This window comes from Simochromis diagramma, unplaced genomic scaffold, assembly GCF_900408965.1.
Source record: "Simochromis diagramma unplaced genomic scaffold, fSimDia1.1 OVJJ01000602.1, whole genome shotgun sequence".
Taxonomy (NCBI): domain Eukaryota; kingdom Metazoa; phylum Chordata; class Actinopteri; order Cichliformes; family Cichlidae; genus Simochromis; species Simochromis diagramma.
In genome coordinates, this window is record NW_024387040.1 from 12,384,949 (window position 1) to 12,403,436 (window position 18,488).

Below are 18,488 nucleotides of genomic sequence, written 5' to 3' on the forward strand. Positions count from 1 at the left end.
CTGCATGCAAAGTAGACACTAGATAGGCAGCTTCACAGAATAGGTTCTGAGGCCACCAGCAGAGTCCATTCATCACTTCACACAGTAGGGGTTCTAGACTTGACACCTCAGGACATTCAAAAGGAAGTTCTAACATAAAACTCCTTCTAAAACTATCTTAAATAATAAATATCACCCAAAAACTGACTTCTACTGTATGTCATGTTTTTTTGTGCTTTTTGACAACAAAATGGTAACTATAAAGTAAGATAACTGTAACACTACCAATGCACTGACTTTAGTTTAATAATGATCTGCATAAGAATGCAATTTGTTTCCATTTTTTCCTTCTTTTATTTGGGCCTGCCAGCTGGAAATGTTACTGATGAAGCAGAGGAGGAGGAGGAGGCCTGACAGCTCAGCTGGTAGCAGTTTCTTAGTTAAAGTGCAAGACAAGTGCGAAGTAAACTTAAAAAAAACAGATATTATGAGTGCTCCTGCTGCTGACACTGCTGGGGCATCATGAAAACTTCTCTGCTTTGACATGTTGTTGTGAATAACTCAACAACACATGAAATGTCATGCTGGCTCCACAGGTTCTCCCCTCTACAGAACAGAGGATTTGACTACCAAGAGTTTTCTTGAAATCACTCATCAAATCTTGTGCTTTGATATCAGAAAACAAGTTAACCTGTCAAAAATCAGCTGAGGAATCCTAACAACATAAAGGGCAAATATTCACACCATGTAGTTGCAAAACAACACACATAACAAATAATGACACACTGTCTTATGGCACATTGCATGTGTCAATGCATTGATAACAAATACAAGCTACTATTTACTATTTATTTACATCATATTTATTCTGACTTGACCTCAATAACGTATAGGAATTTCTTTTATTTATGTATTAATCACATTATTTTATTGTATAATGCCTTGGTGCCACTGGATTTAAACATGTTCCACACTCATACTATAAGACAAATGGAGGGGGTGTAGTAAGGAAGTTGAGTCTTTTGTCTCTTCGACTCTGGGAGGTAGCAAGGGAGTGTGAACCTTAAGGTGTGAAACAGCTAGACTTGTAGTCAAGACCGCCTAATCCGAGACCGAGACAAGACCAAGACCAGAGGGTATCGAGACCAAGACAAGACCAAGACCGAGACCAAGTCGAGACGAGACCAAGATCGAGACCGAGACAAAAAAAGTCTTTAAACTGCAGCCAGATGCTATTCTATATACATATGCAGGACACCTTAAACTAGTGTTTTAATTAAGCAGCAAGGCAGAACAAAGTCGGGCCTGTATCAAGACACAGGGACTAAACCCCAATTCAACCAGACCCAGAACTGATCCGGAATTAAAACAGGACTACAACAGTAACCAAGACAGAACCAGAATTCAGAACTAGATGATAGTAGCACTAAAAATCATCATAGACCTGCACTACACTTATTTTTTAATTCTACCAAAGTACAATATTTAGGATTGAGAAAAGTTTATATAATTATTTAGCCTTGTTGTGCAAACAAGCCTGCATAACTTAATAAATATAGAATTTGAAAAGTAACAAATGGTATCTAAAAAGAAACACTAGGTACGAGATACATGTTCTGATGAGTTTTGGCAAACAACCATTTGACTAACATGTGTGTCTCACCTGCTCTTGTTCCATCTCTGTTCTGTCGTCATTCTCTCTCTCCCTCTCTGCTCCTCTCTCTCCCTCTTTGTGCTGACAATCAAGCCACACACCAACATCATCAAATATACAGTTGAAACCAGATATTTATGTACTCTTCAGATAAAAACACAAACACTTTTTTAATTGTAACATCAAATCAGACTAAATGTTTATTTTTTTAGATTGATAAATATAAAAAAACATATTTGTTAACTTTAAGAGTAAAGAGAGAAACTATCTGTATTTCTTAATTGCAAATGGCACCAAATTGTATTCAAATTGAGCCACACTTATGGAGCTCCACAATTCTTTTCCTGGTGTTTTGGTTGACATCTCTTGATTTTTCCCATGTCACAGAAACAGGCTCTGTGTTTTGCCTTATATGCATCCACAGGTCTCGAGACCACTTGGTCTCGAGACCAAGACCGGTCTCGAGACATCCAACTCTAGAAACAGCTGTGTACTGCCTTTTGTTCCTAGAGAAGGTATTTAACTGAGAGCCATGCTAGGCTCGGTGAGACTCTGCTGACCGTCTGCCCCGCGGTCATGTAGGCTCTCCACAAGCTTGGTTGTCTGTTCTTTGTGTGTTTTGATTAAAGAATGTTAGCTACTGCTCACCGCTCATCTGCAGGCTTTATTTAAATGGAAAACTTCCACAACAATACCATGAATTTATCTGTGTACAACAAACTGAGGCTTTTGCCAATACAATGTTGTATCACATATGCGCAATTTCTGGGAAATGGGGCTGAAAAATAAATGTGACCTCAAAAGAAAATGTTGACAATTTTTATGCGAATGGCTGTAATGAAATTGGATAAGCTCTCAGTGAAATCTGAGCATGTCTGCTTCTGTATGCACATGCTGTACCCACATAGAACACATAAACACATCTTTCAGCAGCACCCTTTGTTGTTTTTACTTAGAAAGACCCACAAAAACTAACCATTCATTTTATTCTCTTGGAAGCATCTTTTTCTCATTGAACAATTTTGTATTTTCACTCAGGTGCAGCACAAATTAGGTTTGTTGTTCCTATTAAAATCATTTGGAAAACAGATTTCAGAACTTATGCTAGAGGTGCAAACTGTAAATATTTAAAGACCCTTGCCTGCTGTAACTTGTGCACCATAAGCCAATAGACCGCTAAATGAAATCTATACCAGCCTCTCCTACTCCGTTAAACACTATTTTATCTTCTTTTGGGTTGGGTTGTTATTCACTTTCCCCACTCAAGTCAGTCAATACACTCTTTGAAAGCTTCCAGGCCGTCTTCTACTTCAGGGCAGCATAATTTATCTTCCCTGTGAATATATTTTGTAAAAGCAGCCAGACATCAGTTGACTTTGAGGACTAATTAGATCATTTCATGTTGGTATTCCTGCATAGAGCTTAGCGGTTTGATTAAATGGTTAATCAAACCACTAACCTACAGTGTAACGGTTTTTCAGTTATCTGCACGCTGAGTGGATCGAATGAAGAACGATATCAAACAAGAATGCTTTTTTCTTCCTGCGCACTTCCACTGCAATTATGTGGCAATGCATTACAGGTCATTTTAAGAAGTAGCGACAAAGTACTGTAAGAAATTAGTTTCTCCAGTGAGTAATTAAGTTACATAATGTATTACTTTTAAGAAAAGTAATGAGTAATGTGCAATACGTTACTTTACTATATTGCTAGTTGTTGCACTTTGATTGACTGATTGGATATTTTTGTTAACAAGCGCTAAAACAGGTGTACCTGCTAAAAAGGTGTAGTTAAAAAAAATATAAATAAAAAAAAATAAAACAGGTGTACCTAACAAAGTGGCTTGTGAATGTATATCTTCTGAATGTACAGTGTTTACAGCGTAAGCTAACATCTTAAAGAAACTCTTGTGAGTTATTAAAGTCCAGAAGTTTATAATTTATGGGAAATTTGTTCATCACTGACACTAAACAGATGCCACCTGCACATTTAATAACAAGATTGGAACACAGAAAAGGGGCATAAGAGTTAATCATGCATTCAAATTTGATGTTTGAGCAGGGATAAATGAGAAAAAAACATCTACAAGAGAATAAAAATATTAAAATATCAAATGCCATAAATACTTGGACTCAGTGTGTTAGAGTCCCCTCTTTTTTCCTTTAAAAAAAATGTTCCAACATAAAGGATTTCATGCCTTCATACCATATATTAATATTATATTTTTACTGTAGATATATTTAGAGACCCCTCCCACACACAGCACATTCATTTTATTTTTATTTCTCCTATAACACATTTGTGGTACAATTCCACATTAGTTCGAGCAGTATTTAACCATTTAATCACATGCAAATTTGCAATCACAGTGTTATGATTACTGGAGGAAACTGATTTACAAGCAGAACTCAGATGCAGATGCACTTTTTAAGAGCTTTTATTTTTAACAGGATTCATAAGCAGAGAAACTGTTAAGTTAAATGCAGGTAAGATGTTTCTTTTTTTCAGCACCAGGACTGAGCAGGAGGCCACCAGAGAACTGCCAGAGAGGAGAGGACTGGAGGAATTGGCAGCTGAGAGCTGAGTTAGAATTGTTAGGCTTGACTTCAAACTTTAGTAATGTTTTACTTGTGATTGTCATGTGGGGGAAGCAGTCAAAGGTTCCAGAAAGCAATGCTGGTGGAGAGTGGGGCAGGCATTTGAGCGTTCCAGGAGAGTTTGAATGAGAAGAGGAGATCACCTTGGCTTCTGGGAAAGTCGTATCTTAATAGGTTAACAGCGAGAGATCCTTGAGAGCAAATGGAGTCCAGCCAAAGAGAGAACTAGGAGCAGAGACAACAAAATGGAGGGAAGTAACAGAATGTGCAAGTAAACCTCACTCATGAGTTGAGAGCCAGGTTACCACTGCAATGACAACAGCAAAAACCTGGCAAAGAATGAAGCGCTCAGCTGGTCTTTTATCCACAGAAGATAATAAGCGGATGAGAGACGTGTGCTGGCTGGCCTGAGGGCAGGAACTCCCCACCCCAGGGTGGGATTAAGCACCAAAGCTTGCACCTACTCCATCTGAGAGCAACAGAGAAAGCAAGAGAACAGGGAGAGCACAAAGAAGAAGAAAATGAGCAGGCCTGCCGGGACCACGGCATACTAATTAATAACTCCCTTAAAACAATATAATTCCACAGCTGTATAAAATATTGCTGCTGCTCTTCATGGTCAAATTTGAAAGCAGCAGCCTTAACAAGATGCTATGCTTCATTTATTCTTAAGCAGAAATTGCACTACTTGATCATAATTTTAACTTTTTTTGCAGGTATGTCGTCGAGTGTTTCAATAATTTGCAACTATGATTGGCCGACAGCATCAGTTTCTGCGTGATATTAAGAGGAGGGACACAAGGAAACTTTAATTTGCAGCTATGTTACAAAATCTCAGGGTGAAATTGTAAATTTTGCAGCCCATCCATCCTAATGTCATTCCGCTCTGTCAGCCACTTCAGTGTGAAGGTGGTTATCACCAATAATGTGCCTTTGTGTGTTGACAATTCACGAGATGTCCCATCAATGGAAATGAAAAGGATGACTGATCTCGAGTAATAACTAACCTTTCGCAGATTGATGGTGCCGATATCAGTGTGTCATGGAGTGGAAAAGCAAATTATGACTCTCAGCATATTGTGGGAAATTGGTGAATCTGCACCTGATGTGAGTGTCGTATGATGATGACAGTGGGAACCCAGTCTGAAACGAGATGGCTGTTACAATTCTGGTTAGCAATGCTACCTTCACACTTTAACAGCTTCACTTCCATGCTAATGGAATAAGTGTTGGATGTGTGGAATATTCTGCATTAATTTAACTCTGTGCCACAGCTTGTCTATAAGCAGTGGCAGTTTCACTAATGGAGGAACAGCTCAGAGAGTAAAATTGGATCTGCAGTTTATCCGAACAGCACGATCCCAGAAATGTCCCCTTCCCTGCCAAAAAAAATTAATTAAATAAATCTTTCATCTTTTCAGTTGCAAACCACAACAGCGGGGTATGGTGCTAGATGTCTCACAAAAAAATAAGAAAAAAATACCACATTCATAATATAAATGTATGCCAACAGGGCTCTTTGGATATTGAGTATCTATATTATGGTTCATGGGGTTATGTGTACAGTATATATGAAATATTTAAAACATAACCACACTACTATTTGAGGAATCAAGAGTGAGAAAACTGGACTTCTTGGATTGGTAAAAAGGCTGACAGGTCACATTTTAATTGTGTTTTCCAACTGTAACAAGTTTATATATGTAGAATGAGAGTCAGCTCAACCTAAACTTGATGATCTTTCATTGGACGCTTGAATAGTAAATGGAATTACAGGGAATGAACTCCTTGTTCCTTCCAAACACCCATTACTAGGAGTCTGGGCTGTAGGCATAATGACTAGAAATACTCGACAAACTTGATTATTTTGGGCTCACTCTTGCCACAAACCCACCACTCGCTTATAGGAAACAGCAGTAAAAATTATTTTTCCACCTGAGAGAACGGAATCATCTGCTCCTGCATACTGGGGCCATAATCAAAATAAGATCACACTACTCATTTTCACATGTTATGGTAGATGGGCTTTACTCCACACACACAGCTGTGTATACTCACTTAATACAATGTAGCTGCAGAACGTGCAACTACTGAAATATCTGAATTTCTGGCTCAGACATTACTGTAATCCTTATGAGTTATTTATTTTGCAAATGTTGTTTCAGAGATGTTTCGGAGACTGAGGATAAGAAGAGAATGAGAAAAACCTGAACAACATGCCTGCACTAAAATTTTTAATTTGTGCTATTCCTGTTTACAAGACACATACATATCAATTACACACCGTTGGTGTTCATAATGCGGCATATAGTTGTTGCACACAATGGCTGATTATACAATACTGCAGGTCATGAAAATGCAATCACCATTCTCTACACACAGCAGGTAACTCAATACAGAAATTCCTAATTGGCTGAAAACAGAATGTATTTGAATTTCAACAATGTATTTGCATTAAATTTTAAAGTCAATGCCTCATTTACACACAAGTTAGTCATTAAAATTTGGTTAGTATCCAGTCTGTGAACATTCCTCCTGACAGGAAAACCTACACTGTTAATTTACAGTCATGAGGGAGTGGAAAACCTGCTGTAAAGAAAGTGGCCTAGAATTAATTGGCATCCAACATGTTGCTAAGCAGCTGTAGGTGTGTTAGCAGGCACTAGTGCAGGCAGCAGATGTGGACTGGGATTCACTCAGGCAGCAGCTGCTCTAATCCCTGAATTTATGGGGTGACCTTTCTTTCCTCTGCAATCATTTCAAAGTCAAAATCAAACATGCATATTTCCAGAACGTTTTTTTTGTTTTTTTTACTTCAGTTGACCTGTTTAAACTAAAATTCACCCAATACAGCATTTAATTAAAAAACACTAAGGATGTAACCTGCATTTTATGTTAGTGTCTCTACAGAGAGGAATAGTCCAGCCTATACTGTAGGTTGTAATACCTGTTTAAAAATAATAAAAATGTAAATAAATTAACTCTATATCCAGTTTCGCAAAAGTTGAATAGAAAAAGCCAGGCAGATGGCCCTAACCTAGTCCTCCAAGCTGGAGGTGGGCATAGAGTTATCACCCCCATCATGTAAAGAACATCCATTTGATACATAAACATTGATTCCTGCAACCAACCCAACCCATGATCTATTTCAGAAAAACCAGGCTTTCCAGTATTTGGTATCCCAGTTTAGCTATTTGCAAGTATATTTTAAAATATTTGAACAGCTTCTGATCTATGAACAGATGCATGAACTGTTGTTAAAATGTCCTGGGCTGTGTTAGTTCTTTTAGATCGTCTTAATCATGCCTGCAAGGTAGCCAAAGATGTATTAATGGTTTCTCAATCTAAAATAAAAGCTTACTTTGGTAAAGATGCTATTAAAAGAAGTGTTTTAATGTTTGCAATAGACTCATATTAACCTAAACCCTGCAAAATGTGAGTTTGCCAAAGCTATCTTGACTTACTTAGGCAAATACGTTGGTCAGGGTAAAGTACATCCAGTTAAGAAAACTGCCACTGTAGAGTTCCCTATTCCTGCAACTGTACCAAACATGAAATATCTTGTTCTCGTTGTCTGAAAGGCTATTATAGAATTTTCAGTCACACCTGAAAAGTGTCATGCTGAGCTGTATGTGGCAGGTAGAGTTGCGAACCCAATATGTAGACTCACAGGCAGTACTGCACTCGAAACAGTTTTATTGCTAAGCTTGCAGAAAACAGGTTAACTGAGCATGAACTATGAACTAAGCAGAAACCTGGAAATTGAAGCTGACTGCAGAATGATGCAGGGAATTTCTAAACAGACACGACACACAGCTGGAAAACAACACAGTGAGATTGTAATACTGGACAGGAGATGCAGACATTATATGCACAAGAGGGTCACGACAGTACTGTGGCCGATGCCCTTTCACATATGGCTTAGGATGACACTGGTATGGCTATTAATCTTAAGGGGCAGGGTGTTACATGTAACTCTCACTGCAGTTACCAATCAGCCAATCAGCCTTCATTCTGTGGACTTCTATACCCTTAGGGTAAAGAAGCTAAAAGAAAAAAGAAAACAACTTCTTAACTAGGGATGGGTATCGTTTAGGTTTTATCCGATACCGGTGCCAAATCGGTACTTTTGAAACAGTGCCGGTGCTCAAACGGTGCTCAAACCGGTGCTTAAAGAATGGAGAACACAAAATTGGTCCAAAAATCTCTCATGTTCAGCTGGTTTTTTGTAAAAAGATAACAATGTTAGCCTTTTCTGAAGCTATGGGGCATATATGGTATCACTCTTGGCTGGAAGCAGTGCTTAAACAATGGAAAAAACACAAACTTTGTCCTAAACCTCTCATGTTTAACTGTTTTCCACTTTTTCTTTGGTCATTTTAGCCTTTTTGGCCAGGGTGAAGGGAGTATCTGCCATCAAACAAGAAGACAGCCGCATGTAGCTATGATGATGTTTACTAGTTCACCTTACATGCATTAATGTAATAACGTGGTTAGCCTACTCAACGTAAATTACACACGAACATTAAGCTACTCACGCAGAGAAGAACGGCTGCTGCTGCATCATCATCCTCATCATTTCTGCTACACTGGCAGGGTTAGGGGCCAGGACTCTCCTCTTCGGGGTTTTTGGGGGATATTGCTAACTCCGGGTCAGATAACAGGCAACCCACGCACAGCTCGGTGTGAGGTCTCGCAGCAAGCTATCATACGGCGCATTTCTGGGCTTTTAAAAAAAACGCTATGCGTCGCCAGGTGTTTCATCGGATTCGAGGTGTTACCTCCTTTGACAGTATCACAGTATCAGCTTAAAGCACTTGTTGCAGGCTGCTGAGTTTGCATATTTTGCTGTGAAGTACAGCCAGACTTTTGACCGCTTCGCCTTGGGCATTTTTAATCTGTAGCTCTGCTCTAAAAGAACGTACGTACCTGGACCCGCCTACTATCCTCGGAAACGTAAAATGATTGGCTAGAAGTGTATCACAGCTCAGGAAAAAAAAGCACCGAAATAAAGCACCGAAATGTGCGCTGCTTTTCGGTCTGGTTACTACCGTTTATGTCAGAACCGGTGCCATCATGGCACCGGACACCGGTACCCATCCCTACTCTTAACACTGAGGGAAAATCTTGTCAGATCTCAAGTTTTCATTCTAATTCAAATATCTGATGGAGCTGAAAGCAAAGACAGGGTGGATTGTGACTGATTTGTTTTGATCTTGAATGAGGTAATTACATCTTACGCCCTCGTGCCTCGGTTTCCAGGTTGAATGGGTCACCTACCATCTGCTTACACTCAGAAGACTCTCTGCAAAGAACAAAACCTCCTGTTTTGGGAGACAGTGATGCACACTTAGCCAAAAAAAGAAGAAATTTGGGCCAACTGAGGTGTTTTGAATTTCTAAGTCACTGTCTGTGTTAGGTTCAGATTTAACACATTGTGCAGCAACAACATTGCTATTTTAGATATATTTAATTATTTCGTGTGTTTTCATGTGTCTCTGTGTGTCTACAGGAACCCACTTTGGATTCCCTGTTTTATCTGCAGTCACTCTATCATTGCTTCTGGCTAAATATTAAGCACACCTTGACTTTATGGTTCTGTCAGCTTATATTTTAGAATGCAGAGTGAGTGAAGCAAGTTTTTTTTCTTTTTGCTTTTTTATATAGCTGCTTCAATGTGCTACTATTGAAATTAGGGGGTGGATGGTGGGAAAAAAAATGTGTAACATTTAAAAAGGAATAAGAACCCACATTCACTCAGATTTGTGGAAAGAAGATAGCGATTGTAAAACTTCCTCAGGAATGTAAAACTTTGAAGTTGAGACTTAAATTATGGCTTACTTAAGTCCCAAAATAAAGACGAAAAGAAATGAATAAATTGAAAATTTTAAAAAAGAAAAGAAATTATGCATTAATGTCCCTACTGCACTCTATCACAGTCAAATCAAACATATGTAACATTCCTCTGTGAAGCATCTGCAAAGCAGCTATTGCACAGTTAGGAGACCTAAACCCCAAAAAAGTGTCTTTAACAATATTGGGATGCTATCAGGGGGAAAAAAAAGAGAAGCAGCCTCTAAAATGAGATTATCCCCACCCAAACATTATTATGCATAAGTCCATTATCTTGTTACAGCCACACAGAAAGCAGCGCTGCACATTAACATTCACCAAATACAGTAGGAATGAGAAGCACAGACATAAATCTTTTGAGGACCTGAATAACAAAAGGTTAGCAAATCAAGGTAATCTGTACTATACTGAAGAAGGGGCTCAGGAGAAAAATAAGATTCATGTATTTAAGCCTGGCAATGAATTCTAACTCTTGACATTTAAGACTTTCCTGAAAGGTAATATTTACTACTCAAGAGCTTTCCTGTGCTGCAATATGTTGTTTGCTGGATCTGAATGGTTTTCTGCACAGAATACATCAAGGTGAATACATCAGTCTCTCCAGTCAATCAAGGGAGCTTTGTGATATTTTTAAAAACACATTTAATGTAGCTTTAGACTATAACTTCTCTGTCTAGACAAAAAAAAAATGGCTCTACTCTGAGGCCCTCCTGAATGACCAAGCACCTCACCCTATTTTCAAAGTTAAGCCCAGACTCTCTTTGGGTACTGACCAAAAGACTAAAAAGTCACAGATACAAGCAGAGTTCATGGCCATAGGTGAAGGTAGGACTAGATATTGTGTGGTAAATCTACAACATCCCTTTCATGCTCAGCTCTCTCTTCCACACAACAAATCAGTACAGTGTCTGGAGAACCTGTGAGTCAGTCTCACACTCCCTCCTGCCATAACTCATAAATAAGATCCTGAGGTACTTGAACTCCACCACTACCTCTGTTATAATGTATAATATACTCCTGTAGTACCCACTACATTTGATCGGATTTAAAAACCAATCCTAACATAGTGGATTTTCTACAAGGAGAGCACAACTGAGGGAGACGGAGACAAAGCTGTCTTGGTCAGTGACCTATTTGGAAAAGAGGACTTTAAGGCTTTAAGACTTTTGGTGGTCTTTGTGAGACACAGAAAAGGTGAACATATGGTAGTTGTGATACATGAAACAAGAGCTGTGATGGTGTGGAGAGGCTTTACTGGGGACAATGTTAGAATTTTTTCAGAAACCAAGACAATGGGCGTGGGCTGTGAAAGCTTATTGATACCTGTGGGGACTGAAAGCTGATCCATGTGGTCTGAACATGTTTTCTCTCACATATCATGTACCTGGGGCACACCTGGCGCCAAGATGCATTATGGGAAGAAGGCAAACCAGCAGAGTGAGTGTGATGCTTTTGGGCAATGTTCTGCTGGTCTTGCCATCCATGTGGATGTTATTTCAACATCCACACCTAGCTAAACATTGTTGCTGACCATGTACACCCTTTCATGGAAACTGCATTCCCTGATGTATATGGTCTGTTTCAGCAGGCTGTGCCACAAAGCCAGTCCAACTGAGCATCCATGGGATGAGCTGGACAAACAAGTCCAATCCACCTGGCAATTTAAAGGACTTAAAGAAAGCTGTTGCTAACATCTTGGTGCGAGATACTGCGCCACACCATCAGAGCTCTAGTGGCCTTGATGTGTAAGGGCTGTTTTGGCCAACACGACATTAGGCAGGTGGACATAATGTTATTCCTGACCGGTTGAGTTTGTTCAAGACTGCTGGAAAATTTCCAGATTAAGACCTTTGAGAGTGGCTTGAAGACAGACTTCAAAAAAGTTGTAAACCTGTTCTGCAAAATGCAACTTTTCAGTCTGAGCTGTCACACAAAATTATGCATCAGAAAAGATGCCCTCTTCTTTTTCTTTCTTATTTTCTGTGCTACTTGCACTTTCATGACGCAGTCCTACAATTTTGATAGAATTGAGATTTCTGTTCCCCACGTTTAAACATCAACAGTCTCTTCATGTCCAGTCTAAAACCACTTTAGAACCCAAACTTCTAACGTCTTCAAACATTCACTGAATGCTGATTGAACGTTAACCATACAGCTCTGCTGAAGATTACCTCAAACTGCCAGAAGGTATTTTTGAACTGATGAAAATGTCTACTGCCCCAAACTGGTTATTAAATTCAACCCCTGGACCAGCTTGTGAATGTTTTTTATTCTTTGCATTGTTCCTGAGTGCCTGAAGATTGAATATTTTAAGTCCTCATTTCATTGCAAGCACTACTATTATTCATGATTATGACTAACCTTTTGAATATAGAACATTTTTTGACTGTCTAGATTCACTGGCCTTTCTTACATACATCAAGTCATGCACAATCAGTCTCTTTAATGAGTCCATTTCATTCCAAAGTGTCTTCAAAGCATCTGTGATAGAACTACACTGCAAGGTAGGGAAGTGTCCGTGAACAGACTGGCCTTTAATTAAATGCACTGACTTCAAGCAGCAACTGCTAATTTTGCTCTGAAATCCACATATAGGAAAATATCATGAGCTCTCCAATCAATAAACATCCCACTCACTGCAGCGAACGGGAATACCAGGCAGGCAAACTATTCTAAGTCAGCACTTGTGCCAAATGGAGCACAAGCACACAGTTAAACACAAAAAAAGTGCAGCTTGAAGTTGAGCCACGACAAAACTCTATTAATTCACACTCCATTTAGTAAATGTTATAGTTTGCATCTCTCAGTCTGAGCCCCTGTAGGAGAGGTTGGAGCTGAAACAAAGGGCTGTAAAGTTGAGGTCTCCCTCAAAGATGAGCTAAAGGTCAGAGATTACCTTGGAAGTGAAAGCACAGCTCAAGCACGGGGTTAACCTAAGTGTGTTCTTACTTGTTAGAGTGCGCTAGCAGTGTCGACATACCGACAGCCAGACTTCAGTACTGACTGATGGTCTGCTGATAGATTCTGTCAACAGGGTGATTTAAACAAGGGAGAGAAGTGTGCTGTAATCAGAAGAATATAAGTCTGAGAAGCTTGCAGTCACCTATTAAAAGCTAAGTATCCGACTGAAGTGTACTTGAAACCCATCCAATAACCTGGTGTCATATTATTTCAGCTCAGCTATAATCTTAGACAGCATGTGGGATAATCAAAATAAAACCTCATGCATGCATGAAAGACTCAGTTCACCAGTGTTATGTGGCATATACTGTAAATAAATCAACTGCATGTAGCCTTGATTTTATTCTAAAGTACAAAAAGCTTGGCCCAGTATATGGTTAACAGCTATTTTCTTTTAACACCCTGTGGTCCCTTATAGAAACCTTACACCTTACTTCCATATTTTTCAAAGGTTTTAGACCAATTTCTAAACTTTTTATCTAAAGTTGTAGATTTTTCCCCCCAACCTTTAGCCTTTCATGAGGACATCTTTGATAAATGCCAGTCAAATTTCAGTTTTAGAGCTTCGCACAACACAGAAAGTGCCCTCCTTGAGGTAACTGGTGACCTCCTTTTAGCAGTTGATAGGGTTGCAAGAGCAGTTTCACCTCTTTTGGACATTGCATCAATGATGCTCACTTGAATGATTTATTCTTAGCTTTCAGAAAATTGTCTGGATCTCACTTTAGCTCTGGTAAACCACAAGGTTCGAATTAATTTATTCTCTATTTATATGGTAAATGGAGAGTCCATTACAAAGTGCTTTTAATTGAGGGCATTCGATGACAAGTGAGGATCAGTATTGTTCCCAAGGATATCAAACCATCAACCTTCCAAGCCATAGCTGCTCCTCACATGCTTCTACCTAACCAAATTATCCATCATGTTTTTCATTGCTTGACAGATGATACACATGAGACTTTCCAATGATGGCAAGATCTAAAAAACAAACAAATAAACATTAACATTTCTCAAAGCTTGACTACTTCAACTCCTTCCTATCTGGTATAAACTAAAAGTGACTCTCGCCTCCAGCTGCTTCAGAACCTGAGCTTCTGCCTGGTTTTAGTAAACAGCACCATATCACACCAGTACTGGCTTTCTTAGGTTTAAGATTTTACTTGTAACTTTTAAAATATGTCTGGCCCCAAGCTACATAGCCGATATGATGACCCGATAAAAGCTAGTTTACAAACTTATATCCTGTGGTGTAGCCCTGCTGGTTTTCCAAAGTCAAGACTTAAGGTGACTGGACTTTACCTGGACTGTTTCCATAATATAGAAAATGTTTGCTAATAAGTCACCATGTTGGTTTTAGTTTGAAATCTGGGAACAGACACACTTAGCAGGAAGTTAGAGAAAGGGGAAATCGTGCCAATCAGTCTAGTTGATTGACTGTTACTGTAAGGGTCCAATGCTGGGGGAAAAAAGGCACCTTGTGCACAATAATCATCATAACAGTAGTATGCCCAAGGTGTTCTTTTGTGTCACAGCCACAAGCTGTGTGCATATAAGTTAGCTTGCTGCTTGTGTTTTTGGTGTGTGGTAAACTTAGATCTGCTCCTTGTCTGCTGCCTGCCATGCTCTGCTCAATGCTTCCACTTTTCCAAACTCCTATCTCTAACTTGCTATACTTACATGCCGCACTCTCCTGCTTCACCTGCCACCTGTTCTCTGTCACCAAGCAGTCAGCTCACCACGCCACACTCACTCCTGCAACCCCCTCACCTGCATTCCTGCTTATCTGTGTGCCTCCCCAGCCTTCTAGCTGTCAGCTCATTTCTCTTTGTGCCACACCATCTGCACATCAACAACCTGAGTATTTGCAAATAACAATTTGTTAACCGTGGCCAGCCTGTGCCAATTCTGCAGAAAGACTCGCTGGTTATAGGGGAAATGTTTCTACAAGGCTGGTGATTTTGATTGATTTTGAAAAGGAGTGAAAATTTGTAAACAGTCTTTCAAGTAATTGGCTCACCAAGTACTAACTGCCTCAAAATTGTTGATTGTATCAGCTCAGAATTGGTCCCATTTTAGCTGTGTTTGAACTGTTCTGCATGTTTCTGTCGGAAGATTGGCAAGTCTTATTTGGAACCACAAAAAGGACCTTAAACAAAACATAATACCATCAGTGTGCCTAATTATCCCTTAACATAACTGGCTCATGTATTCTTTTTGAAATGAAGAAAATAATTCCATCATCTTGCTGTATTTGGAAGGAAAGGAAGTTTATGGATGATACAACTACTGTAACAGAAACTGGAGGAAACTAATCTTGGTTTGATTTTGTCATAACAGCCATTTCTGGTATCAGAAACTTTCTGTTGGCTTCGATTTGAGCTCCAGGAGCACTAATTTACTGTAACTCTTTTCCACTGAAGCATTGATGGTATAAAAAAGGATGAGAAGAACAATTTCCACTGAAAAAAATACTGGTACAGGTGCTACAGGTAGAACCACTGAAGTTAGTGGCTTTCTTAAGGGACTACAACTTCAAATACACTGATGTCACAGATGCTGCTTGTGAATTCTGTCCTCTGTGATTTTCTTTCTTATAGAAATGACCCCAGATTTGTTCTCTTTAGTGTTTGGTTTTCCAACATGTCACCCAGTTCTGCCTTCTCGGAACCAGTCTTCATTCTCTTTACAGGGACTGGTGAAATCCACTTTATCCCTAAAGGCCTTAGGGATATAAGTTACTAATCCACCCTTGCCTCACTTAAGGGTCTTTATCATTACATTTCAAAAGATCCATTTCCACATTTGAATGATGTAATGTATGCTACAACAATCCAACAATAAGACTGTATATCTTCATGCAACTGGTGAAAGAAATCCATTCATCTGACTAAACTGGATTGATGGTGCATCATCAAACTGTATAGAAACCCAGACTGTCATTGTTCTGTTGAAGGGAGCCTCGGGTTTGCTACACTGATGCAAGCATTGCTTCTTCACAGCATTTCCGTCATCATTTATGTGTCATTTTCCCTGAGTTGCATGAAACAAGATGTTTGATCATTTAATCCCCCTCTGTGGGGGGATACTCCCACTAGGTTTATATCTGGGACTCTCCACCATTTGACCTTAGAACTGAAGAAGCTTCTCGGGTGAGAGGTGAAACGTCTTCAAGTAACTTAAAGAAGTCCAGACGCTTTTCTTTGCAAGCTCCTTTGACTAAAAGAAACATCAACATATATTTTAAGGATAACTTCAGTTTTCTTTTAAAGCAGACTTTTCTTTTAGTGGGAAACCCATCAGTATTAAGTGTATTTCGGTAAGTGAAGCCAACAAGCCATGTATTTCTGTTAATTCCTTTCCATCCTGCAAAGCCTTGTGAAAGTGAGTGACAGCAACTTTGTCACAGCTGAGCACCAACCTGTCCAGCTAATTGCCACACTTCAGTGTAAGCTTGCCCTCTTAACATTCATTTATTATGCTATAATTGAAACTAAACAAATCCACTTCCTCAAGCAGAGATAATGATTGAAATCGTCAGAGACAATTTCTCACTTTTGTTCGTTGGTGTCACTCATCTAATTTAAATTTGACAGAGGTCACTCAGAGTTGACTTTCGCCTGCTTTGAAGAGAATAACACAAATCAACCTCCAAGCATGTTTTTTGTTTTGTTGTTGTTGTTTTTCAGAAAGGAGCTCAAATACAGGGAAAGCTCGTATACGACGCGCAGTATCGGGAGTTTTTGTTGGTTTTAGCAAACACATTATCATAGTGTGGTATTATATACGGTTCCTCATGATACATAATTACAGTGTACCCTGCAGTCTCTACTGCCTGCTGCTCTAGAGTGGGCGAGCAGTGTTGACAGGCTCCTTCTTCAACTCCATGTAGTCAAGCTGTCAGTGGAGATGCGCTTGCGCAATTGCTGGGCGAACACATACACGCACACACACAGAGGCGCGTTTCCGTCAGTTTGTGCAGGTCTGATTCAAAATCGTCCTGAGAGCTCGAATATAGAGACCAACTTATATTACAAAAAAATGTAAGTAGATTTAAAGCAGCCAGTTTTACAGGTTGATTTGGTGTGAAACTTCCCAGCGGATTTATATTCGACTGCGTGATAATCAGCATCACTTTGTCCTGGAACAGCAAGCAGGAGAGCTCATTAAATTCTCTGGACTACATCGGGGGAAATATTTAGAAAATTTAGTGTAAGTCTGAACACCAAGCGCGGTTCTTTTTCAACGAGGACCGACAGCCAGGGCAATCCAGCGCACCAGGTATTAAAAAAAACAACCCCACACACACAGATTTCCGTGCCCGCCTGCTTAAAATTGACTCCAACTTTCAGCTTGTTCTTTACTTTTGCAGAGGTTTTCGCCATGAATCAAACAGCGGGAGCCACAAATGCGTATCGCAGATGCTCCAAGGGAGGAAAGGTAAGAAAGACTTACGTATGAAGAAGTTAAGATTTAAGAGTCTCTTTCCAGCATCCATTTATGGCGCAGCGCTGGAAGGAGCATACCAGTGATACTGGATGTTTGTTTGCAAGCTTACAAAAAGCTGTAGACGCAGTTTTCATCATGCTGGGTTATTGCGCGTCTGTGCGCTTTGGAGATGTTGAAAGATGAGCGCGGAAAGAATTTCTTGTGGAGACAAAATGAAATCAGTTTCAATGAAGGGAAGGGTGTTGGTGAGCAGTTTATGTTAAAGGTTTTGGAAAGAAGAAAAGCGAGGCTGGTTTGTGTACACTGCAAAAATGCTAAAGAAAAAAAAAAGAAGCAAATGATGACTATGATGCTCACTTGCAGTTTTTTTCCACACTGATGGGATTTCCTCCTCAAATCTCTTCTTCAATAAGTTGACAGGCACCTGCTGTCTTATATCCAAGATGATGACATACTGTACCACAGCTGTTTTACCAAGCTTGTGACCCACATAACAAGGCTGCTTCTACTGCTGTGTGGATGCAGTCAACTAGGAGAAAGACAGGGAAGAGAGGGTCTGTGGATGACAGAGTGTGGGGTGGGATTAAACAAGGAGGAAGCAGAAAAGCTGGAGGATGTGGGAGGAAAGAGATGGAAAGGAGTGAGGAGGAGCAGGAATAGAGGGCTTTCCAGGCTCTGGTGTGTGTGTGTGTACGCGCATTGAAGGATGAAACCTTATTCATCACCAGCAGCAGTAACACATGCAGACTTCTAAGTGTTTACAAATATTGCTCATTAGATACAAATATTTGGGTTGATGGATTGATGCATACTGATTAGAGATGTCCCTGTCCACTCACAGAAGTGTCGAGAAAGATCTTGTAAATGAGTTTCGATGGGTGTGGACACATATTATTACACACGAATGCTTTGTGTTTGTTATCACTCTCAGTTTAATTGAGAGAGGCTGGTTTGTTTTTCCTCTCAGCGTGAAGGTGCAGGCCCACTCACACTGGGAA

General features: G+C 39.7%; 1 protein-coding gene across 1 annotated transcript in view; it reads left to right on the plus strand.

Moving 5' to 3' along the window:
• The first annotated feature begins 16,989 nt into the window (after positions 1-16,989).
• Positions 16,990-18,488, plus strand: part of LOC120741188 (dipeptidyl aminopeptidase-like protein 6) — a 250,636-nt gene continuing 249,137 nt past the window's right edge. Inside the window, exons 1-2 of the mRNA XM_040043920.1 lie at positions 16,990-17,322; positions 17,414-17,481. Coding sequence (XP_039899854.1) covers positions 17,425-17,481 — 57 coding nt within the window. The 5' untranslated portion in view covers positions 16,990-17,322; positions 17,414-17,424. The remainder of the gene's footprint in view (positions 17,323-17,413; positions 17,482-18,488) is intronic.